Source organism: Vitis vinifera, chromosome 13 (assembly GCF_030704535.1).
Source record: "Vitis vinifera cultivar Pinot Noir 40024 chromosome 13, ASM3070453v1".
NCBI lineage: Eukaryota > Viridiplantae > Streptophyta > Magnoliopsida > Vitales > Vitaceae > Vitis > Vitis vinifera.
This window is the reverse complement of record NC_081817.1, coordinates 739,075-764,780: the sequence shown is the minus strand read 5'-3', so window position 1 is coordinate 764,780 and position 25,706 is coordinate 739,075. Positions and strand designations below refer to the sequence as shown.

General features: G+C 36.2%; 2 protein-coding genes across 3 annotated transcripts; both read right to left on the bottom strand.

Moving 5' to 3' along the window:
- Positions 1–517: 517 nt before the first annotated feature.
- Positions 518–5,926, bottom strand: LOC100250164 (GDP-Man:Man(3)GlcNAc(2)-PP-Dol alpha-1,2-mannosyltransferase). 2 transcript variants are annotated; one of them, XM_002271514.5, is made up of 7 exons: positions 4,922–5,926; positions 4,049–4,335; positions 3,360–3,546; positions 3,208–3,276; positions 2,901–3,094; positions 1,584–1,693; positions 518–1,187 (listed from the first exon to the last, which is right to left on the bottom strand). In XM_002271514.5, exons 1-7 carry the CDS (start codon positions 5,222–5,224, stop codon positions 946–948), a joined length of 1,392 nt encoding a protein of 463 aa, XP_002271550.1. In that variant the 5' UTR covers positions 5,225–5,926; the 3' UTR covers positions 518–945. The 2 variants fall into 2 exon arrangements, with proteins under 2 accessions (XP_002271550.1, XP_010658256.1); XM_010659954.3 differs by having other exon boundaries at positions 3,208–3,285; positions 4,922–5,759.
- A 957-nt stretch (positions 5,927–6,883) lies between these two features.
- LOC100256972 (clathrin heavy chain 1-like) lies at positions 6,884–24,489 on the bottom strand. Its single transcript, XM_002269869.5, has 30 exons — positions 24,147–24,489; positions 23,677–23,881; positions 22,149–22,237; positions 21,957–22,035; positions 21,671–21,798; positions 16,996–17,094; positions 16,781–16,889; positions 15,633–15,712; positions 15,324–15,551; positions 15,175–15,240; positions 14,683–14,799; positions 13,939–14,136; positions 13,664–13,780; positions 13,439–13,498; positions 13,228–13,314; positions 12,905–12,988; positions 12,689–12,823; positions 12,523–12,585; positions 12,342–12,446; positions 12,147–12,259; positions 11,795–12,047; positions 11,521–11,657; positions 11,161–11,439; positions 10,070–11,072; positions 9,429–9,914; positions 9,136–9,306; positions 8,858–9,043; positions 8,207–8,329; positions 7,702–7,812; positions 6,884–7,395 (listed from the first exon to the last, which is right to left on the bottom strand). The coding sequence occupies exons 1-30, from the start codon at positions 24,189–24,191 to the stop codon at positions 7,237–7,239; spliced, it is 5,115 nt and encodes a 1,704-aa protein (XP_002269905.1). The 5' UTR covers positions 24,192–24,489; the 3' UTR covers positions 6,884–7,236.
- Between the last annotated feature and the right edge of the window lie 1,217 nt (positions 24,490–25,706).

Genomic DNA, 25,706 nt, shown 5'->3' with positions numbered 1-25,706 from the left:
AGCGCTTGTGAGACACGAGTTGGGCCGACCAGCTGGTTGCGAGGCCCACTAATGGGGTGTAAGGATGGAGTGGGTTTGGGTTCGGGAGGCCCAATAGGGAGCCCATTGTTTTCTAAACCATATTTACACTCATCCAAACAACGGGCTTGGGTCCAGGAGACCCAATAGAGAGCCCTGGATTCTCGGAAAATTTTGAAGAAAAATACAAAGAAAAGAAAAATAAAAAAAAGTTAATAAACTATATTTACACTCATCCAAACACATTTTACAATTATATAATTTAAATTCATATTTTTTTAATTATATTAGACTTCTATATATATATTCATAACGATAATTCAAACATGGAGAAATCATTTTTCCTTAATCTGCACTTAGCTTTGAGGAAAAGTATTCAGAGAGAAAGTGTCAATGGACAAGAAAACCAACCAGCACCAAGCGTTGAGGAAAAGTACTCATGGAGAAAGTGTCAAATTCGTTACTATTTCCACAAGTATAAACTCAATCCTTACAAAGATTTTCTCGGAAAAAGCTTAAGTTGGTATATAAAATATAAATTCTCAAACTGACATTTCCCAGTTCCAAAATGGCCAAAAAAAATTGAGATCCCTAGATTCCCATCAAAAACATACAAATACAGAACACTGAATTCAATTCTCTCCAATCTCAAGCCATCTAGTGATTTGATCTCCTTGCTCTTTGCTCTGCTGGTTTTCAAATATCAACCTCCTTCAAGAGGAAACAAATGAAGCTCAAGAATCATTATTTCCAAGTAAAATCTATCCCTGATCACTGTTACAAAATGTGTCTCAATTATTCTGGAAAACATAACCTATTATCTCAAGGATAAACCCTTTTCTTTCTGACAGGTATGAAGAGGAAACTAGCTATCTAAAATTTCTCTGTTCTCTAATTTTCAGTGTCTAATCTAATGTTTTTCCATTACTAGGAAGCATGGCTGAGAATGGGTCTTACTGCAGCTTTGAAATCTTCGTAAAATCTTTGCTCTGAAAATCTGCCTGCACGTCTTCTTGCAGCTGCAGCCATCTCCAGTCTCTTGGTTTCTGGCATCCTCAAAATTTTAAGTATGGCATCTGCATATTCTTCCACAGTTTGTGCAAGAAACCCTGTTTGTTGTCCATCTTCTTCTAAAACAATGTCCATTTTCGGGCCAGCAGAATTATTAGCTGAAGCACAAAGGAAAAGTATCAGCAGCCATGATGCATATAGAAGCATGTTTATACTGTAGCTATGTTTGGTTCTCACAAAATTTGAGTGAAAATGCAGAAGAAAGAAAATAAAAATGACAATAAAAACATAAAGAAAAATAAAAAAATAGATATAAAGTAAAAAAAAAAATTATACTATGTCAAACTTATTTAACTTATTTTTACTCTTCTATATAAAGATTAAATAATTTTAAAATACATATTTGTCTAACTAATTTTAATTATATTTGATTTTCTTTCTTTTTTTCCATAAAAAAACCAAAGATGAAAAATTATTTTCCGTAACATTTTTTTCTTCCATTTGTACTTTCTAGGAACCAAAAATAGCCTACAGAAGAGTACTGTAATGCCTACCAATTGGGATGGCACCAGCAGCCATGTACTCTACAACACTTATGCCAAAGTGCTCATCGATCATACCATGGATCCCCGCAACAGCACCTCCCAAAAGTCCCACCAGGTCCCTGCAGATGGTGAGAATTTAAGAATTGAAAAAATAAATAAAATTGGGATAATGGAATTCAATACCATAAAAGGAGACTAACTACTTAAAACCATCTCAGAGGCATTTCACCATAATTTACTTCCTGCAAAATAAGTTCCAATTTATCACCTACAGATTCTTATTCAAGTCAACAATATTAATTCTTTGAAGCCAATAACGTTGAGTTTTGATTTTGTTTTGGGCATTTTCTAAAAGCATAGTACAAGATTTTGAAATTTCTAGCTTGAGCTTCATGTCAAGTTCTGCGTTTGTCTTATATAAAAAAAAACTGAGGTACAAGGTAGATATCACCTTAAAGGCTATGTTTGGTTCTTGAAAAAATTGAGGCAAAATGTAAGGACAAAAAATAAAGAGGAAAAGAAGAAGGAAAGGAAAAGTGAAAGAAAATAAAATATAAATTTAAAGTTAATAAATTATTTTTAGATGTTATTTTTTAATCTCATTTCACTTATTTTAACTCTTTTATATAAAGATTAGATAATTTGAAAGTACAAAATTTCTAATTAATTTTAATTATATTTGATTTCGTTTCATATTTTCCATGGTAAAACCAAGTATAAGAAAATTGTTTTCCTTAACAATTCTTTTTCTTTCCTTATTATTTTCTTCAAACCAAACATAGCATAAAAGTTCTAAGAATTGTGCAATACCATGATAATATTTATAGTTTTACCATCCCACTGGTAAGTTTCAAATGCACATGGTCGATATAATACATGCAGGAATAGAATATATTTATCACCCTAAAAATGGCTCAGCACATGATGGGATTTTAGCCCCAAGGTGTCCAATTTCCCGATCCACGATATAGGAAGGAAGAAGTCAAACCAATCATGCCATTGAGTCCACCAAGTTTCTCTTTACCTCTTGGATGGTCTAATTATATGCAACTATGATCTGAATAAGATAATATTTTTCACCTAGGTACATTATGGGAAAATCCTAGATAGTTACCGAGCCCCTCTGTTTGAGAACCCTCATATTGCTAGACAAATCGTCTTTCTCTGCTGCATGGAAGGTATGGTTAAAAACACCTTCTTTCTCATGAATTAAAAGTAAATTAGAAGAGTTATTTTGGATATTTTTCATATAAATTCCTCTAGATTCAACATAAGATTTAAATAGCTGTGAAAAGTGAGTGGGATATAAAGTAACAATTCACAGACCTGTACATCACATTCTTATGAAATTCCACATCCCCCTCCAACTTCAGTTGAATGGCTTTGTCTTTCAGATTTTGCAATCTTTCTTCATCTGACTTATTCCGACAACTGCCCACAAATTGGAGCTTAGGTCTGGGCAAGTCTGCATCCAAATTCCTAATGGCAACTGAAAATGCCATGAGTTGAAGGGTGTGTGCCTAAGATATAAGAATCAAATTTAACAGGAATACTATAAGTAACAAAGGACCCAGACATAAGCCACTAAAGCTGCAATACCTAGTGGTTTTAAGGTTTATACAAGTATGCCCACCTTCTCTGGACGAAATTGAGCAACAGAGATAATTGCTGGAGAACTTCTCAGTCTTTCCAATGGAAGAGCCTGTTTGAACTGCACCCTATTAAACCAGACAGACTCGTACCATAATATTAAATGAAAAAGAGGAGAAACACAGGATTACAAACCTGAAGTCCAGAAGTATCACAAGGAGGATAGACTCGCTTGGTACGTTCTGGAATTCTCCAAAGGCTTTCAATATGAGATTGAGTCCATGAAGAATTGACCATTGCAAGGTGTGCAAAAGAGCCTACAGTTCCATACATCCAACCAAATAGTCTATAATAGATGACTTTGCATAGGGATAACCAAGTGCTGCCATGGTTGAAAAAATTGTGAGACTCCACATTAAGACAAGACGAGTAAACCACAAGGTGCCTAAATTTATCAAAAAGGGCATATACAATTCATGCAAACAATCACAAAAATCTACAAAATCTTACGCAATCAGTGAGATCATAGTACAGCCACATGAAATCTACAAGACCTACTCAGACCAGAATCAGATCGAAACACTAGGTTCCTAGTAACCCGCAATTGCTACTCCTCTTTGCTTATATGTGTAAGTGTTAAACCATGGGCATTGAGGTTTCAATGGGGAAAAAACCACAAGGAAACTAAGGGGGAAAGAAACAATCATAGCAGTCCAATAAATCATTCGACCTGTGTCTCATGCAGAGAAGGGACAGGGAAGCTACCATGTCTTAAGAGTTCAAACACAGCCATTGCCATAAAACCATAACCATGGCTTCCAAATTTTGATCAAACCTGAAAATATCTTAGAAGAAAAGCACAGTATAGCAAGTAGAAAACAAACCTCTTAGCAATCAAGGCATCATTGTTATACATCGAATTTTGGTCCTGAACGCGAGATATCATGTCTAAACTGATTGTTGGGTAATGGGTATAGCAAATAACCTTACATCCAAACAACCGTGCAACCGGATATGCAAAGGCATATCCGCTGGTGTCAATATAATATAAAGGGGTATACTTGCATAAGGCTTCCCAAGAAAGATAAACTGAACCAAGGCTCTGGCCAATCATAGTAAAGCGAGGATACATGGTTTCCTCTATCCACTTCCTCTTATATAGATGCACCACCTGACAAGCACAGAGCAAAAAAATATCAGGAAACAACTGAAAACATCAAAACCAGATAACTTCCTAGTTGAATAAATTTTCTAGCATATTTCCTTTGGAATAGGAGAAAGATCAAATAACAGCAAAAAATCCGAGTTTCGAGTATTCATATGTTCTCAGACTATGAACTAGAAAATTGGCATCATCACAAGACAATTAAGGGATTAAGAAATAATTTTTCTTTCTTCCGTTACAGGTGGATTATATTGGTATAAAAAATCAGTACAACCCACATAGAAAAAGAACAGATTGGGACAAAAATCACACCATTTCTAGTATCTTCTTGCAAATTGAAACATACCCAATCACCAATTTTCCTAAATTTTATTCCTTTTTTTTCCTGGGGAGTTTTGAATTCAAACCACTGCAACAAAATCCTCAAAAAAATTCCCCTTTGAGCAGACACCCATAAGAAGCAATTCTCAATACAAAAATCTCCTGATCGATCCAAAGTCAACCATAGAAACCAAACCAAACAAAAACTTATCTCACTATAAACCCAAACAACAGAAAAAAAATATATATATTTTAGAGAGAGAGGAAGAACCTTCGGTGGATATAGAAGCTCGACCCCAAAACGTTGAACGGCACGAGCCATCAAACTGTCAGGAGAAGCATCGTGGTCGCCGGTGTAGATGACGCAGTCCAGATCGGAGCTTTCTTCTTGGATGGCTTTGACGGCGCACCACAAGACCCTCTCACCACCACCGCCATCGTTGGTGTATGGATGGAAGAATGCAACCCCATGTCGTCTGTTGCTCCTGCCTTTGACAATTGAAAGTGAAATATAACTCAAAATTAAGGCTACTGCACCTGAAATTAGGCACCATACCACAACCTCATTCGCCATTGATCTCTTATTTTTCTTATTTTCAGTGGATTAAACGATCGAAGATGTGGGAAAATGGGAAGAGATCGTCTTAAGACTTGATACAGAACTCTTTACAGAGCCATAAAAGAAATTTTCACTATATAATATCCGATCAAGAAATGAAAGTTTCCAACACTTTGTTACATATAGTCTGATTTTGCCCGTACAATTTTATTGTGAATCGTTTAGGGAATCCCAATTTTTTAAAGGAAACAAACGATTCAAAAGTCTTTAGGTAGCAAGAGGATAATACCGGAACCAGCGCAAGAGAATTTAATTGTTTAGAGTATTCGATTATTTAAACTTTTGTTTTGTTTTTAGAAAATTTGGGGAAAAATAAAGAAAAAAAAAGGAAAATTAAATTTTTAAAAGCTAAAAAAATTACATTTATACTTCTATTAAATTTATTTTATTCATTTTTCTTCTTTTATATAAACATTAAATAATTTTAAAATATATAGATTTTTTAATAACAAAAAAAAAAAAATCTCTTTAGTGAATACTTCCCTGAAATAAAGAAGCAAAAAATTCTAAAGTCTTTATTTAACATTTTAATTAACTCTACCAATAAATTAAGCTTCTTGATATTCAAAATTAAAATAAACGTAAATTATTCAGTTTGTTTTTGTGTGGGATAGATCGTTCTCTAGTTCGAAACTGGGAATGTATATAAGATAGTTTATATGAATTCAATTGCCATCTTTTAGTTGGGAATTGAATTAATCATGATCTTTGCAGCCTGGTTTGCAACGTTGCTAGTATTAATAGGGCTATTTGATTGAAAAGACAAAATTGCCCTAGTCCGGAAAATAATCTCTGCTTCATTGAAAATAAGGGAAAATTCATCACATTTTTTAAGAACCAGTATATAATTTTTTTTTTTATCAAGCGGGAACTATTTTGTCTTTTCTACAAATATTTCTATATATTTTTTAAAAAAATTTAATCATTGTTTTCTAAGTGGTTGATCTTCAATGGCAACGGAGAAAACTCCGATGTGTTTTCTGGCCAAGGATTCAGAACATTTTTGTGCTCAGTAAAATTGTATATTTTTGTGTTTTGCGATTTTTGGGTGTAAAGTACATATAAATAATATCCCAGAAGATTTGTGCTTGATTAGTCAGACCATTTAGAAGGAAAAGAGACAAATTAGTGAAGCCAATGCATTATCAATACATTATTATACTGCAAATGAAAATGTTCTATTTTAATAAACAATTATTAATAAAAGGAAAAACCTAGGAAGCAACCCATGTTAAAGCATCTATTATTAATCATATATACTGGTGTTAAAACTACGTTAATTATTAATACAAGTACGAGCCCTCGATTAAGGACTTTGTGGCAGTGCTAACTTGCAGAAATTAATGGAAAACTGGGAGGTATCAATCACCATGGCAATGTAATTGGCTAAAGGCCTCAGAATTCTGATCCAAAAAATGAAACTAGCATAAACAAATTCACACTAAATATGTATGAACAACAACCAAATAATGAGAGACAACTCAAATGTGTGACCAGGGAACACAAGACGCTTAATTCTAGGATGTCAAAACAAAAGGATATAAACCAGAGATGGTAATAACCAACAAATTGGAAATAACAGTCCGGGACATATCAAGTGAACACTTGATAATCTGTATGAAGGGTCCTTGTATTATGCTTGGCTATATGTCCTGGACCGCAAGAAATAAGTACAGAAAATCCTCAGCTTGCCCTCTGCCAGCAGCAAAAAAAAAATTGCCTCCCGCTACCAAAAGAATATTACAAAGAAATATATCCACGCCTTATGACAAAACACCAGAGAAAATTGACATTATTTTGGACTAGACCTTCACTTGCCACATTATAAAAAAAATAATAATAAAGAGAGAGAAGTGGAAGCGCAAAAATCCCACCAACACAAAATGGAACTCCAAACTGCTAGTTCGCTTTCCTCCTCAAGCAATCAATATCCACCACTAATTCTGATTTCAACAGTCACCAGCAGATTAATAAGTGCCCATTGGCGGCATTCCAAAAGGAGGCATTGGAGGCATTCCCATACTACCCATGGGAGGTGGAACAAAACCTCCTGCCATCCCAGCTCCTCCCATGCCGGGCATCGGAGGTGCAGGCAAAGCAAGGGGCAGCAACTGAGCATACATATTCTGCAGCCAATGTAACATATTAGTTTCTATTAGATTGCCCAGCTATAAATTAAGATGGTCAATAATAACAGAAGGGGATGAAGAAAAACGCCATGCCACTCATAACTACAGAATCAGTTAAATTTCTAGTTATGGTGTCTAAGGTAAGACACAATGACAACATCAACCAGCAGTTCGACTAAGTAGATTGCACAAAGCATACACGATTAAAATATTCTAAGCAAAGGTCGAACAAGGACTAGATTACTGGTATGCATTAGAGAACCACAAAGGAAAACAAAGAAATTGATTTTCAAAGCAAAATACCTGCTGGGCGATTACATCCTTCTCTTCCTTCTCTTTAGCCTTAACTTCATTAAGAGCTTCCAGCTTGTCCTTAACAAGTTCATCAACTTTGCCTGCGTACTCGCGGATAAACTGAAAGAAAGGGAAAGATTAGAAAGTGACCACAAAATAAAATCAAGAAGAATGGTTCATTAATTAATCAAGCTCCACTCGCTACGATGCAGGCTAACAATTCAGAGATGATGCCCAAATAAGTAGCTAGGACATAGAATGCAAAACCCAAGTCTCAAAATCTAATGTATCTGACCAAACACTACTGGACCAAGATAAGTAAATCAAACCCCCAGTACAACTTTCAAAGGGTGTGGAGTGGTGGAAGGTAAACAAGTGTAAATCTGGTTGCTCGAGCTGCAAGCTCATCATCTCAGCTCTAAAAAAGGCCCACAGGCTGGGAAAGTCGCAAGCTAATTTCCCTCCTAAAATTCCTAATATATGAGAATGACAAGGGAAGAAGCAAACAGATCACCTGCAACAGATATGGCAAGGCAAAGTCAACCATATTGTTAATCCAGGCAAGTTCAAGAGCAATGTCTGGACGAATTAAGTCGTAGCACACAAAGAGGCAAGATGCAAAGCATTCTTTCTTTCCCTGCAAAAGTACATCAATATAAATTAGACTTAAAATAATAAAAATAAGCACCATACCACAGAAATTCAACAAAAAGATATTAGAACCATGCCCACATTAATGAAGAAGGGTGTAACCCAATGGATAAAAGACCAAATAGAATGAAAACCTTAACCTCACAAGATACATAAGATCTAAGTGAGGATGTTTAAGAACTGGAAAATCCAGAGGCATTGACAACAAGGGTGGAAACACCACAAAAGGACCAGAAAAAAGGAAAAAAGGAAAAAAGGAAAATCAAAAAGGAGATTCAACTGCTTTATGTTTTATACAACAGTGGTTAAGTCAACATTAAACTAAATTTACAAGAAGTTTAGTGCAAGTAAATCATAAGATGCATGGATATTTTGAATGGAGTTTCCAGGTCCAATAAGATTTAAACCCTGTCGGTTATGCTAGTGCATGAAGGTGTGTGATTGATTTTATATTGTGGAAGACTATGGCTTTAGTTAAAGAGATGTCTTCAGATTGCTCTAGCATTCTGGGTACCTTCTCAATGAAATAAACAAGCAACTCCTCTGCAAGTTCACGGTCACCAGATTGCGAGGCAGTCTCCATCGCGTCTTTGTACAGGTTGTCTTTCTTCGACAATGCAATTGATTGCTTCCATCTGCCTGCTTTCTTGTAAATATAAGCAGCAACACGTCTCATCTCAAGAAGCTCGTGTTTCTCAATCTGCTCAAACACATACCAACAAGGCTTATGAAATCAACCAGTGCATAGAACCACAAAGAAAAACAATTGCACCTAAAGAAATTATACTCCACCTTCTGTGCAAGGCCAATCTGATCAAAGTTATCATGCATATCAATTGATTCACGCAGTCTGTCATAGTCTTCCTCCTCAACATAAATCCCATTCAAAGCCTCATTCACAGCAGAAACATTGTTACTCTGAACTGCAACCATATATGGCTTCACAAGATGAAGGTGACCTGCCTGGAATCCAACAAAAAACGCATAACCAAAAGAGTACATAAACGTCTAGAAGAGTCAAGGAAACAAGTAACATACTTCAGAAGAAGAAGAAAGGAAACAAAAAAGCCAGCACAAACAAAAACCTTCCGCATTATGTCAACCACACGAGTATGGTCTACTCGAAGTGCAAGCACATTTAGAAGATCATTAATGAGATCAGGATGCTCTTGCAAGTAAAAGTGCACGGCCTTGTAATAGAGCTCCACATTAGCAACTTTGACTGCAACATCTTTAAACTGCATGTGGTCCCATGCATCAGGAGAATGGTTCATTATAGTGGTTGCAGCATTGTCAAACTCATCATATTGGATATACAAGTAAGTGAGTTCCTTCCAGTGCTGCTGTTCATCACAAGCCCGTATAAGCTTGGGAATGTTGAGACGGGTTGAAAACAGTTTGATGTGTTCCATAAGCTTCTCAGGACGATATCGAGCATACAGGACACCCAACTCAGTAAAAATGCCCATATGTGCACGCTCCAAGCCCAGACCACTCTCCATGAGTGATATTAGCTCATTGAAGCATCCTCTATTCTGGTAATAATCACTGACCTCCTCCAAATCATCGACCTACAAAATTCAAATCAATACACTAGGAAATTAGACCTGATAATAAAAAAGCGAAAACATTAGGCTTGGAAGCTCATACAGAAGGAAATTTTGAAACAACAATCCATTTTTATGATGTTATCATCCCACCCTACCCTTAAAAAACAATACATTACCTGTATAATAATGTTGAGACCACATATCTGAGCTAAGCGGAACTCTTCTGCATCAACACAAGCAAAGCAAACCTCCTTCCATGTCTTTGAGCTGTTAGCCTTCCGTGCTGCATCAACAGCACCTTGGAACTGTCTCAACTTCACAAGTGTGCAGGCCAACTTGGCCCAATTAGAAATAAAAGCAAATATTATTTTTGCAGCCTCGTATAGGGCTTCATCATACAACCGATCACCAACATTTTGGAGATTAGCAACATTTGGCATGAGAATGAATTCTTCAATTTCACCCAGCCGATCAATCTTCGCATAAGCATAAATGAGCTCACTGTCCACTTTGGGCTCTTTTGCCTTCTGTCTAACCATCAAAAGGTACCTCACTAAGTCATGGTAAACATTTGCATCTTCAGCAGCACGAATAACATCTAGGAACTGGGTGGCATCATCTGCACGAATAAATGACTCAATTGCATCACTAACCAACCCCTCCCTTAGTTGAGCCTTGGCCACCTGGCTCCAAACAGCATCTTCTTCAACACGGAATGCAAACTCCACAGCACGCTCAATGCTTTGGATATTATCCAGTAACACATTGACAGCTTGGACATTCAAGTTGAACTTCTTGAAAATTGCAAATGCTTCTTCAAACAGTTGGGCTTCCACTGCAACTTCACCAACGGCAGGACCATCAAAGTTATCCAGCCTGTTAATGTAATCCATCACTCTAGATGGATCTGCTTTAATGGCTGTCAAGATAAGAAGGTTCTGCAGATTAAAGTTCCCACTGAATGCAGAGTTTTGAAGCACAATCTTTTCAAGAAGCTCAATTAGCTCGTGGGGTAGATCAGCTGTCATGAAAGCCTTAACAGCCGCAGAAACTTGTTCTGGACTCTTGCTTTCTGGCAAAGCAGTAGATACTACTTGATCAATGAGCTGTCTTCTATAATCATTATCAGGGTCAAGAACTTTCTCCCAGAGATCAGAATCCATCCTTTCAACTACATATCTGAAATGGAAGTATGTGTAAGTAGCGTCCATGTACCAAATGAATCCATGCATATGATAATATATCGGGAAGTAAACAAGTCACAAACCTGGCTTGCAGTTTGAACAAAGAGTTCTTATTTGTGACATTTATAAGTTCTTCGTCACATTGTCCTCTCCGGTAAGCAACAACTGCGAGGGTGGGATCACGCTTTTCACAATATTTACCCACAACACGAGAATCATAGTATGGGTTGGTAGTGAGGAAGTGCTCTGGATTATTGTTGCTGTCTATAATGATTTTACCCAGAGCATTATGGACATGCACATCTTGGCTTCCCTCACTCACAAGATGCTCCAAGAACTGAGTGAGTAAACGGAGTCGATTTCTGAAAACCACATGCAAAGCATAAGCAATTGAAGTAAAAAGAAAGTGAACCCGAACAGGGCATATGGTAGGGACACATCACCTCTTCTCACATTCATCCACAAGGGGCTCAACAGGAAGCAGCGACCGGACAGAAAGAATTAGACCTTTAATGAAATCTTCTGGACATTCATCATCTAGCAGCTGCCCCACAACTAAAGGTGCATTACTAGGGTTCACCTATCAAGAGAAGCAAAAGCAATTAATTTAATCAAATAATTGAAGACTAAAATTAATTAGGGCATTGAAGCATCCACAGGAGTTCATCATGACCCAAAGGGGATCCAAAATTCTAGAATTCTAGAAGGAACTCACACCTTTTGAACATAACCTTCAATATATCGAAGCATGTTGTTCGTGTATAGGTAATGTGTGAGATCTGGGACAAAACCAAAACGGTCACACACATTAATCAGCGGCCGTGCATCTGGAAGCTTGGCTTCCATTAGGAAGTTCTTTGTTTTTTCAGCATCATAGAAGTTTGATTCTCGAGTCACACGCTCAACCTCCTTAATTTGTCCAGTTTTAGCAGCAGCTTCAATATACTTGAAGTGAATGTCAGGATCCTCACTGTTCCATGAACCAAAAGAAAACGATATGAAAATCACAAAATAAGTTGGATGTACCGCACCTAAAGAAAGCAAAGTTCTTCCTTACTAAACAAATTACCTTGAGCTCAAATAAGAACCCAGAAAAAAGTACAATCCTTCGTATGATTTAAATTGCTCAAAGAGTTTTACGCATTGATCAACACCCAATTGCTCAGAATATTCTTTGGCAGTCTGCACAGACCAATATTAGCGAAAGCAAGAAATAAGTTTACAAGTCGATCTGGATCATCCATCAGAAGACAATGATGGGTACCTGAACAATTATCTGAAGGTTGCCTCTTAGATTGACCAGAAGAAGGTCCTTCATGCACTCCAAAGCCCATTCTCGTGAAAGCGTACCAAAGAACTCTACAAGTGCCTGAAGAGAACCACGTATTCAATAGCAAGTTTACAACCTCCTAGTGAACCAAGAAACACAGTTGAAGTATAAAAACCTGTGGCTCAATTGCATGTGTATTCACAATGACGCGTTTTATATCTGGCAACTCAGTATAATGCTGCACAAAATATAAGTGTTTTAACCAAGACGTATAATTAATTTCATGTAACAATAAAAAAGGTAAAAAATAAAATAAAATGAATTGCAAGAACCAATTTCACCTGAAGGGCTCGCACATAAAGACCAGCTTTTTCACAAAGCTGGGCAATCCGTGGACGATCATAATGGCTAAACATCCCATTTGCTAATATAGCATCTGCAACATTTGGGTAAGTTACCAGATTGATTTCCAGGACCTGTAAAACAAGAAATGTTATGGAACTGAAAAAAAAATGATGAATAGTGAAAATAAAATTGCATCAGAGGAAAAAAGTAACCTTTGTTTGCAGGAAACCATGCTCAGGTAAATTTGGCTTCAAAACATCTAACAAAAATGCTGTTGCTTCACGTATCAAGTTCCTCTGAAGAATACAATAATAAAGACTTAAGCTTAATTGGTAATTTGGCATCTTGCAAATTGCAACGATGCCCAATACTGTTCAGTCCTATGAAGCATGTCACAAAAAGGAACAAAAGCTTCAAAGAAGCATCAGCATGACTTGCGGTGTGGAAAGATACAAGATTGGTTACCAAAAAATGTAAGATCAGTGATTATGATATTATATATTCAATTAATAGAGGCAGCAGTCACATAACAAACCTGAAGAAAGAGATCAGTTATCGTATTAAAATCAATGGGACAACCTCCCTCCATTTGAGACATCATTAGCGCAAAATTTACAGCTCCCTGCAACCCAAAAATAAATGCCTCCACTCAGGAAAATTTTATCCAATTTGAAATTTAAGCTGATCCTTTCTGGAACAATTTCATAAAAGGAAAATCTGCAAACACTAGAAAAAGGCTTGCATACCTGAGGATCTGATCGAAGAATGGTTTGCAGAAGGAACAAATAATCAGGAGTATACCCAACCTACAGCGACGAAGAAAACACAGTTACTCTAAATGCCCATAATTCAATAATAAAATATTACTGATAAAAAAAGTAGTAACAGATAAGAAACAAATTTTACAGGAAAAAGAAAAAAAACATATATTTTGTTTAAGAGGCAACGAAAACCTAGATCATGCTATTCACCTGCTTTGAGTATATCAGAATTTTGTCAAACTCCCGACGCTCAGCAAAGGCTGCAACAACTTTCGGAGTTGCTCTCGCTTTAATATATATTTTGAGTGCAAGGTCAGTATCCACAGTCTACAAAAAAAACATGGTTTTCAATGTCAAAATTATATTTAAAAAAAAAAATCATTTAAATTAGCAGGATAAAAATAATAAAATAAACTCAAATTAGCATCCCAACAAGAATTGTCTTAAGTGGACAAAAAATAATCATCTCCAATTGCATTTCAAACCTTCACTAGATCCCCAAGTTCCTCACTGCACTCCAGCTTGTCCTCTGCTAACCAATTCTCCAAAAGATTCTTCTTGTTCTGATTCACAACCAGGCGTGATAATTCCAATGACTCAAATGCATTGAGCTTTCCTCTAGTTAGAAGTGTTCCAAAGTACTGTAGCAAAGGTGGAGTCTGCCCAGATTGCATAGGAACACTCTGCAAAAATTAGACACCAGAAGAAGACAAAGTGGTTAGCATCTTTCCCACCCCAAAATTCCAGGGAATGGTTTTTTAAAAAAATAAAAAATAAAGGAAGAAAGAAAGGTGGAAAAAGAGAAAAGAAAGACCAAAACCATTACTTTCAATTTTATTTCATCCTGGCTAGGATAGATGGGGTGCTTCATATCAGTAGAAAACAGGAAAGCAGACACTCCTATTTTGTACAAAGCCAGATTTGATCTTCATCAATCCAATCCACTAAGGTCGTTCAGGCCCACTTCGCCCACTAAACTACATTTTTATAAAGCCTCACATGTTTTTGGTATTTGAGACCTTGATATTGTATTCTAAACAGGATTGATCTTATACAAGTATGGCCTGTTATAAAAGGTTAGAACTAAAATGCAGACCATATCAGCAGCTGTGGTCAAAACTATCAGCATTCCCATCCTTCCTTACAGGAGTCCAGTTGCAAAGAAATCAATCAACAGAATAACATTAAGCACTGTGGGGAACATGTGAAATAGTTAACAAAATAGACACCTGAAATTTGGCAACTGTGTCCGGTGTACGGAGAATTCCTTGTGGAGATTCAGCAGCAAGCTCAGCAGCCTCCTTATACTTTGTCTGAGCAAACAATTCTTGGAAACGCTGGACAACCTGATATAGAAATGGCAGGCTATCAGATTCCAAATATGCAAAGACTACATAATGATTTAACAGTATAAATTTCCACCATGACTATATGAAACATGATTCTATGCATAAAAGTTAAACAAATATGCACTGGAAAATTAAGAATATTGAAATGATTTTCAATGATGTGGAGCCCAAAAACAATCCTTGCAACTGGTACTTACCTCGTAACTGGCAACATCTAAAGAGGTTTGTGACATCACAAAACTCAACTTGAATGCTTAGCTACTTCATGTACAAATAACATTTTTTGAAACTTCTTTGAAAACACTAGGAATTATATCAATGAGTAGAATCCTTAGATTGATCACAGACAGAAACAAATGCAAAAAAAATTACCAAGTTCTCTGCACCAGGGAGATTTCCCCTTTTTGCGAGATTGACAGCTAGCTCCAAGTTGTTCAACTACAATAAGAATCAGATAACATCCATAAGCACAGAAGATAATTTTCTGACATGCCACAAAGGAAATCAGCTCAGAAACATACTTGGCCACTGACGAAAGGCACAATTGCTGCCTCATTTACAGTAGCAAGTAACACCTGCCCTCGCCTATTGATGGCATAAAAACCTCCAATAGATGTAGCTTCAGCAGTCAAAAATATTGGATCTGGACTAATCCTGTTTCTGTATACTGCAGAAGCCGACTCCAGGTCATACACAAACAGCAATCCAAGCTTGGTAATCACATATATCAAGCCATATTTGTGCGATATCTGCCACATAAGAAACTTTGTAACTTAGTACTCATACAGAATTGAGCCAGGACAGGGTTCAAAAATTAACATAGAAAATACCTGCATTGCAACTGGAAAATCATCAGCAAAATCTGGAGGAAAGAAAAGATCAGCCTGTTTCTTTGTAAATCCTGGTTTCCCTGCTAAGAAATTATTGAAGTTAGAACAGGAATAAACATAAGAACAGAATTCAAAACAAAATAAAAGGTAACATAATGATTCCACCAAGAGTAGTGAGTCATCATCATAAATGTAGTTGAGGCAAACATCAATCCCATATCCCAGCAGGAGTTAACACTAGTTCAAACTTATGATGCAATGATCAAATTAGAATACTGCTTCAGGAGACAGCAACTTGTCATAATCCCAGTCCATATTGAGATTTTAGAACAAAATCAAAATCATTTGCATGACTAAAAGCATGACAACCACATCTGGCACCAGCACACGTCCAATGGGGTATCAATCAGGGTTCTTTGATTTCACAAATTTCCAAAACACCAAAATTCATGAAATTTGACACACAACTTTTTCCATCACCAATCTACTTCCAACTCCCCTAAATTCACAATTAATTTTCGAAATAGAAACCCAACTGGAAATACTAAACAACAATATTTTCTAGAATTTTTTTAGAGTTTTCGGCTATCCAGCTGAACTAGCACCAATAAACCCTTAACACACTCCAAAAAGAAAAAGAAGCCAATTCTTTGTCATCAAATTTATACTCAACTCAATTTGTGCCATTAGATTGGCACTTGGTCCAATCTTACGAAACTTCTCTACTGATTTTCAGACCAAGAGACCCACTTGTTGCCCTGCTCCCAAGCTGGATATAAACCATCATTCCACACTGAGATACCACAAATAGTAAGGTTACATTTGTTAATGTGTTTCTTATTAACCATTGCTATGTGTTAAAGAAAAAATGAAGAACCTCTAGTTTTGATAACTTCCATCCATTTAGTCCACAAATTGAATCCATTGGCACTTCTTCCAAATACAAACCCACCATCCTAATTACATTATACTGTAAAGACATGGAAATAATGTAAAAATCACAAGTTTCTTTTCAAATAAAATGAAAATAAAGCCTTCAGCTTGAATAACATGAAACAGTGACAGACAATTCAGGTCCCCAGGGGAGGGGAAGGGGGGGGATAATGACAAAAGCAGACAAAAATACATCAGATAAAAGGTAAGTCGACCTGGGTTGGATCCAAGTTCAATGACATGTAGCTTTGAGACAATCTGTCCAGCATTAAAGGACTTTGTGGCAAAACCAATGAGTGTACAAGGTTGATCATTCCCTGGAACCTGTGTAAGTCATAAAAATGGCTATAGTAAAATATTCATAAAAAGGGACATCATCTTTATATCTAATGTGAGACCACAAGGAAAAAGTGAAAGGAAATCATCGCACTTTAAACGTGGCGAATGATGCAGCATGAGCTTCAAGAGCTTGACTACGATGCTGTTCAACAGAGAAAAGCTGCATATTCCCTTTGACAAGCTGTGGCCTCTGTAAGCATAAATAGGATGTGGAAATTAAAATCAGAACACCAGGAAATCTCTGAAAAAACTGAGGAGAAAGATTTCCCAACAACCAAGTAAAACAACAAGACAATTCCAGCAAGTTAATGAGCAAAAAAAGCTAAATAAATAACTGAAAATAGAAGTGGATGCATGTGAAACCAAGCAAACAGCAAACAAATGAATATTCAACTCTTGTCAAAATAAAGAATATCAATGAATACACCTGATTTTAGCCAAAAGGCTAGTAAAAGCATAAGAATATCCATGAACTTTTGCAAGCAAACAGCAAACAAATGAATATTCAACTCTTATCAAAATAAAGAATATCAATGAATACACCTGATTTTAGCCAAAAGACTAGTAAAAGCATAAGAATATCCATGAACGTTTGCACCCAAACTAGCATTGTAATTGTCTTTTATTTATTTGATAGGTAAAATACGAGAATATATTAAAAACACAAGGAACGAGTGCAATAACGCACACATGTAGTATACAAAAAGCGCCCAAAGGCAAAATGAAAGCAAAGAGAACAACATGGGAAATCCTCCTCAAGTTTTTCCCAGCCTACTCTGAAGCACCCACTGCTTACCACATCAAAAAATGACTCAACTTGAAATCCTCACTGAACAAGATCTTGATCCCCATTACTCCTCCCCGGGTCCCCCCCTGCTCCTAACTATCATAGGAGACCTATTGCAGTTAACCGAACACTCCAACTTCTAGATCTCCCTCTCAAAACGGGAAGACGAGTTTGGTTTCCTCTTGCCCCACGAAGCCTTGACACCATTTTTTTTTTATTTTTTTGATAGGTAAACACACAGAATGAAATATATTAGAAAAATGGCACCTTAAGGCTGACCCAAAAGCATACAGGGGGTATACAAGAGGCGCCAAAAGGCACAAACAAAAGAAGAGGGGATACAAAAATCACCAGCCCTCAACTAGCACCTAGCCAATAAAAAAAAACAGAATAAAGGAAGAGGGCCTTCATTTACAACCGACTTAGTCCACATCCAAAGATTACATACAAAAGAATTTTTCAACCTATGAATTGAAAGCTTCTCATTATCAAATGCAATCCTATTTCTTTCCTTCCAAACCAGCCAAAAAAGACACAAAGGGGCTGCCTTCCACACCTTTCTACGTTTCTTGCTCGTGTTAAAGCCGCCCAAAAAAGACACCATTCCCTCTCCTTGCATTCATCTTCCTCAAAAGGAAGATAATCTCCTTCCCAAAACCCACCAATGGCATCTCCACATAGCTATTGAAAATAGTCGACGTATTAAAGAGGCCATTTGAAGGATGCACCTCTCTCGTCAAACAGCAAGTTGACTTCAATTTGGAAGACTCCGACTCCTCAGATCTGACAACAACATCCTTACAAAAAGGGTCTTCCACAATGTTCTTGAGAAACCCCAGCAAAGAACCATCTTTGAACAGCATTTTAAGCAATCAATTTTCTCCTCCCAAAGACCCACTAGGAAGCCCCTCTTTCAACTGAGACTTCTTCTCCCAGCCACGACCGTTTACTAAGAGTTAATTCAAAGGCCTATCACCATCAGCTAGCATCCCAATCGATGAAACCTCAAAGGAAGAAGGGGACAACCCTCCCTAAAGAAAAGAGACTCTCCTACCTTCGAACCCTAGTACTTCTACCAAAAGAGTGTCATCAACTCCCAAAACACTCTCCTTTGAACCCTAAAACTACCCTTGTATAAGGGATCGACAAAAACCTTGTTGTTGCTGTCATTCTCTCTATTGGACTAAGAGTGTTGGAAACACTCCTTGACCTTGTTAAGCTTGTGAGAAGTGTTAGCCCTTGGTCCGCTGTTTGCCAGCCCCCCAAAGCTCCTTTTTGACCTGGGGTTCAACTTAAATGCTTTGGGACAACGCAATAAAAACCCTTTGGCAAAACCTGATGAACTAGGTTGGCCTATTAAGCACAAGCCCGCTTTGAATTTTTTATTTTATTTTTTTAATAAGTAAGAGATTGTATTAATAAAAAAGGCAAAAAATGCACAAGAGTATACAAGTTTTATACAAAGAGTATCAAGCAAAACACAAAAAAGAGGGTGCAAAAAATACTCCCTCAACCAAGACCCAACCAATCTATAAAATCAATTAAATGTGTATAACCACCACCTATATACACCTTAACCCACGCAGAGAAATTGTTTAGAAATATATTTTTTAGCCTTTAATCAAACAATTCTTCACTATCAAAGCATCTCATATTTCTTTCCTTCTAGAACATCTAGAAAATGCAAGAATGAGCAACTCTCCAAGCCTTAATACACCTTCTCTCTATAAAAGAATCATGTCATCCTAAGAGGGTCTCCCTAACTGACTTAGAAATAACCCACCGAACGCCAAAAATGGAGAACATCAGCAACCATAATAACCTCACCTTGTCACAATGAAAAAGAAATTGATCAATGGACTCTGCTCCTCTTTGCATAATGTACATCTATTAGCCAAAATCCACCCTCTTCTTTGAAACTAATCCACCATCAAAACCATCCCCCGACAAGCCTCCCAAGTGAAAAAACTCACCTTTGAAGGAATCCAAGGGTTTCAAACTATCTTTAGGGGGGAAAGGATAGTACCATCAATCTACAACAAATAATAAAGCCCCCTTACAAAGAAAACCCCCCTTTACTATCGCATTTCCAAACTACTTTATCCTCTTACTCCCTATTCACTGAATGTCCCTGGAGTTTAGAAAGAAAACACTCCATGATACCCAACTCTCAATCATTCAAGTTCCTAACAAAATTGGAAGTTCCAATTTCCTACTTAATGTTCCCACAAATGAGCTACTAATGCCTCTTTAGAGTCAAATACGGCAAACAAGAACAGAAAAGTCTCACATAAGGGCTCCTCACTACACTACCTGTCTTTTCAAAACTTCACCCTCCTCTCATTACCTACTGCAAAGGAAATCATTGAATTAAAAGGCTCCCATTGCTTCCCAATCTCTTTCCATACCCCAACCCCATAGGAATCTCTCACCACTCCTGACTTCCATCCTCCTTCCTCCTCCCCAAACCTTCCCCATATGATTTTCTTCCACAACAAATCTCTTTCACTAGCAAAACACCAACACCACTTACACAAGGCCGCTTAAACTTGAAGAGCCTAATTTGTAGATGGGCAGGACTCTTGGAAACATGGCCACCCACCTCCTTGTCTTTAGGAGTCGTGTGGGCCAACAGTCCATCAAGAAACTCATCAAAGTGCATTGAGGGCATAGAATCCACCGTAACATGCTCAAGAACTGAAAAACAGCTGTTGTAATTGTCCAAGTACTATAAATTCTTATAAATTTCATTATCAAAAAAAGAAAAAATCAAGTTGCCAGCTACCAAAGTTGCCAACCTTTATATTGACTTCAAACTGTAGAAACCAAAAACATACTCTCCTTCAGATGATTCAAATAACTTGAATTGCTTCTAACTACCTTTCCCCCTCACTACCATCTCATCATCAATGTTACTGTGTTGAACCAAGATAACCACAAGGAATTTGTGTATCTAGATTCAGATCTTTACAACAGATTTGGTACCTATGCAATACAATCTATAGTGCACTATAGCGACTGAACTTCGTTAAATCATATTCTTTTATCATTGTTCACTAATCACATTAATCAGCATTTTCATGATTGATCCGGCACAGCACACAATGATCTAGAAACTTGAACATGGGAAGTCATGGAAACTGGGAAATTTCTTTCACAGTTTCATTTTGCCATGGAAAAAAGTGCATTTTCTGCAACAAAGTGGAACAAGGTCCATTTCCTTGTCTAATGGAAGCACAGGGTGGCATAGTGTTAAGGTGACACTTTCTGAATACATTTTAACAGATTGATCAAATCTAATTTGCTTCTATTCAATTGTGCAACAAGACAAATGTTCAGAGATGGTCCAGTGTTAAAACAGGGCTGAGAAAATATTCCAGCTCATCTAGTTGAATTCATCAGCTCTCCTGCAGCCAAATGATTTTAATCACCAAAGCACTTGTATCAAATCCAACATAACCCCAAAGGGGTTTTAATTGGCATGCATCATTCAGATATAATAATTTGAACCCAGTTCTGCAGATTTCCCAACAGGGTTTAGACACTCCTGATCTCATGGCTCAGCCAACCAGTCATACCAATTATGCAGACACATCTAAAGGCTCCATATATCATATCAATCATGGAAAGAAATAATTTAATCATACATGGGCATTACTTGAGGGCCGAGCCAGAGCAGCGGATCAGACTGCAACCACCAGAATAAACATTTTCAAGAAACAACCAACAACATAAACTCAACAAGGAGCCACTGAACATACAAACCCTGGTAGCCCAGCATTTATCTCACTTATGGGTAATCATTGGACTCACAACTTTATTGAATTGATCCAAATAAGAAGCATCAAACCTTATACTAAAGCATATGAGAGCATAACATGAATCAGCTAGTGAGTTTTTGTACACATTATTCCATTTGCTTGTCCAAAAAAATAATTTGAAGCACTTGGCACAAGACAGAACTAAAATAATTGCATACCTCAGGTGAACCCGGAGCAATTCCAATCAAAACCAACCACTTTTCAGATGGATCACATCGATAGTTAATTATCTGATTGTTTACCAGATTAGCAGTCCTCTCAAACATTTTTACAGGTTCAGAATCACCTAAATGAGAGAGACAACAAAACCATTGGAAACAACAAATCCAAAAGACACCAAGTGAAAATATACCATAAACATGAATCAACCCATGAAATAAAAATGTTCAACTCCCAAAGAATGGGAAATGCCACCCTTGTTCAGGCCAAAGAAAGGCATCTTACCTTCGATTGACCAATGATATACTGAGGTCTGCGTGACCAGGCCCAGCATCTTTGGGGTAATCCACTTCCAGAAAACAATCTATTTTAAACAACAAGGCATAGTTAAGCTAACTGTAATAGCAATGTTAACAATGTAGGATGTCAAAATAGCTCAAGAAATGTAACAGAAATGCTAAAGAACAAAGTTCTCACCTGCTCAGGCATTTGATATGATTTCATTTTGGCTTTCATCTCAATATTAAATATTTGCAAGTGATCCTGGGTGGTTCCCGGAAGTTGAGCTTCAAAAGAATGTTTAAACTCATGAGCCAGAAAGTATATGAAAAACAAATAACTTTGAAATTGACACATAGACCACCAATGAAACTACTAAATGACAATATAGAGCCATGCCTTTTTCCAAAAAGGCATATGAAGATTTCATTAAAAACCACTAATCCAAAGGGAAGGGCACACCCTGAGTACTGTATAAAACCATGATTTTTCCCCCATGAATGCTAAATATGAACTCTGTTTTTAGGGAAAGATGTCAAACTGTATGAGACAATCAGTAGGATAAGCAAATTTGAAATCATGAACAACAAAGAAACAAAAGAAAACAAGAAATCACTTAGAAAACCTTCATCACAACAACCATCACTAGCACATAAATCAAGGGATAACAACAAACTCAAAGAATGATTGAATTAACAATAGCATTGGGAAAAGCCACCACTACTTACTGAGTGGAACATGCACTGACAAAATTTATGAAATCATACAAATACAACTTTGTGAAGAAAATTTATCCAAAAGAGCAACATAAAAACAATCAAAATCACCTTAGACCTTCACTCTTTGGAATAAGATTGCATCACCTCTCTAACATAAATAATCAGCAATGTAAGTTGTTATTCCAATTATTTTATTTGTTTATTATATTATAATGAAGTTACCTAGAACATTGGTTGACATGGTAGCTTGGAGAAAGCATAACAACTCTAGAATTTTGAATGATGGGGTACACTTATTAGTTGATTATATTGTCAGTACACTTGAGATTCAAGATCAGGTCCCTCTTTAACAAATAGATGAGGATTATAAAAGAGAACTTCAATGTGCATGGGATTCCTAGTTCCTTTCAAAACGTGTTAGGATATAAATTAACCATGAAAAAGCACAATCTTTGACTGCACATTTCCACTGGGCTCTTGAGGTGCTATGGCCACTTGAACCTCTGGGATACACTTCACAATGAAATAAAAGAAAAGCAAAATGGGAAAAAAAAACATTCTATTGAATTTGAATTTATTATCTCCTATGCTTGCCTAGTAAAGAGGAAATATAATAAACATTATAAGGAGAAATTTTCCGAGTTGCCTAATTCAAAGTCCTAGAGCAGAGAGCTCATCACAGCCTAGATCCCATATTGAAACTGAAGATTGCAGATCTCCACTATTGGTTATAAGAAATAACACTATGAAGTACAAACCTCAATTTAAACTTATGATAAAGTGGGAAGCAAATACTTTAAACATATAAGTACACTAGATTTGATAATAAATTGTTCCATTACATCAATGATCCCATTTTATGGGCCGTGTATAAACAAAGTGGACAATAAACAGTAGTTGGATATCTTCTTTCTAATAAGCACAAATGGAATCAAATCTGATGTTAATAATAAGTATTTCCAATCAAAAAATAAATATGATGGCCAAATGATCACCATATCCCTCACCTTTCAATGCAAGAATTCTGGTATTGGGATTCATTAGCGCCGAGTCCGCAGTGATCGGCCTTCTCAAAGGCTGCATTGGCATATTCATATCAATGATTACAACACTGTTCTGTGGAGCCGTCTCCCGAACGCATAGATACTTATCAGATTCCATCGTGACATGTGTAAACGTTATAAACTGAGGACTAATTCCCAAACTCGGCAACTGCAAGTACATCAAATCAAACAATCCCAACATTCAATTCCATTTCTCCAAACCACAACACAAATGCAAGATTTTTAGCACGTAAAACCATCAGCGCATAGATCCAAACAAATACTCAACAGATCAGATCCATACAAACTCCGTCACGAACTAAAGAACAAAAACTTCAGAAATCTCAAAAAAAAAAGAGGTCGATTCAGTTGAGAACGTGATCCGCAACCGTGAATTGAGCTGAGAGTGCACAAGAGAGAGCGAAGAGACTCACCGTCAGAACCTCCTTCATGGTGATAGGGGCGTTTGCGGCAGCCATGGCGGCTAGATCGACGATTCAGAACCGAAATCCGATGCGGAGATGCGATTGAATCGAGAATTGAGAGGTGAGAGCGCTCCAATGTCGGTGAGGATTCGAGCCGCTGCAAGATCTGAAGCAGCGAAGAAAACCTTGAACCCTCCACGAGAGAGAGATGGAGCGAAGGAGTTGGGTAATTCTAGGAGAAATGAATAGAGAGAATGAAAGGAATCAAAACGAGAATAGGCACAGATCTCATCTAAAGAAAAATGGAAGTAATGAAAAGAAAAAGAAAAAGTGGCTCAGTGGCTTGGGCGCATCTGGTGGTGGTTTGGCTTTTATAGACACCGGGTTCGTGGTCCGGACCCGGGCGCCGACTTCGGACCCTTGTAACCTCTGTTGCTCGTGGATGGGCGAAACACTAGGTGCATGGTGTGTACATGGTTGTATTTATTATAAGCTTGCTTTTTAATAAATAAAAATATTTGCATATTTTTTATTTTATAATTTTATTTATTCAAAAATAAGGAGACTATACTTCACGAAATTTAAATTATTATTTTTTATTTATCATTGTTCATTATACATGCTTATTCCTATTTTATGTAATTAAAATAATACTTAAAAATTAATAATTTAACATGACATAAGAATAAACTAAATTTAAAATATTATAATTTATTATCAATTAAAATATAAAATATAGATCCTTATAATTAATTTTTATATGTATACATCTATTAAGGTATTCAAAAAAGGAAAATGAGAATTTTAGTAAAAATATTTAATTTTTTCATTTATAAAACATTGCTTTAAATGAAATTGTAAATAAAATTATTATTTTAAAATTATATAAATATAAATATATATATATATATATATATATATATATATATATATATATAAGTATAATTTTGTTAGTATATTTAATAATAATAATTCATCACGAAGCCACAGAAATAAAATAAAAATAAATAAATAAATTAGTTTTTTTTTTAAAAAAATAATAATGACTTGGCTTTAAAAGTAGTTGCTTGACCCACAAGATCTTTTAAGTCCGTTAGTACATCATTTTTGGTCCACCTGCCACTCTCTTGTAAGTTTGTTACATATTCTTTGGTCCCTTTAAACTTGAAACGAGACCATACAGAGTTTGTAAAAAAACTTGGTTTATGTTTGTTTTCATTTCTTTTAATAAACTATTAAGAAAATTAATTTTATTATGAAAAAATACGAAGGAAATAAAACAATTAATAAAAACTTGTATATTTTCAAATTATTTAATTTTTATATGAAAACAAATAAATGAGTTTAATGAAATGTATAAAAATAATTTATTAATTTTAATTTTTTTCTCTTTTTTATTTGTATTGATTTTTGTTTTCTGCATTTTGCATATTGATAAAAGTTTAAGGGAAAGAAAAATAAGTAGGAAAAAAAATGTCATAATTATATCTATATATATATATATATATATATATTATCTCAATGAAAAATTTGGAAAAAATATCAAGAAAATTTTAATAAAAAATTATC

Coding starts and splice junctions, on each gene's coding strand:
- LOC100256972 (XM_002269869.5), bottom strand. CDS start 24,191: ATGGCTGCCGCAAACGCCCCTATCACCATGAAGGAGGTTCTGACG. Junction 23,882..24,146: donor CCATGAAGGAGGTTCTGACG/GTGAGTCTCTTC, acceptor ATGTACTTGCAG/TTGCCGAGTTTGGGAATTAG. Junction 7,813..8,206: donor CCTTGCCATATCTGTTGCAG/GTGATCTGTTTG, acceptor CCTTTCTTTCAG/TTTATCCGCGAGTACGCAGG.
- LOC100250164 (XM_010659954.3), bottom strand. CDS start 5,224: ATGGCGAATGAGGTTGTGGTATGGTGCCTAATTTCAGGTGCAGTAGCC. Junction 3,547..4,048: donor GATGCCTTGATTGCTAAGAG/GTTTGTTTTCTA, acceptor CAACCATGGCAG/CACTTGGTTATCCCTATGCA. Junction 3,095..3,207: donor CTCAATTTCGTCCAGAGAAG/GTGGGCATACTT, acceptor CTTATATCTTAG/GCACACACCCTTCAACTCAT.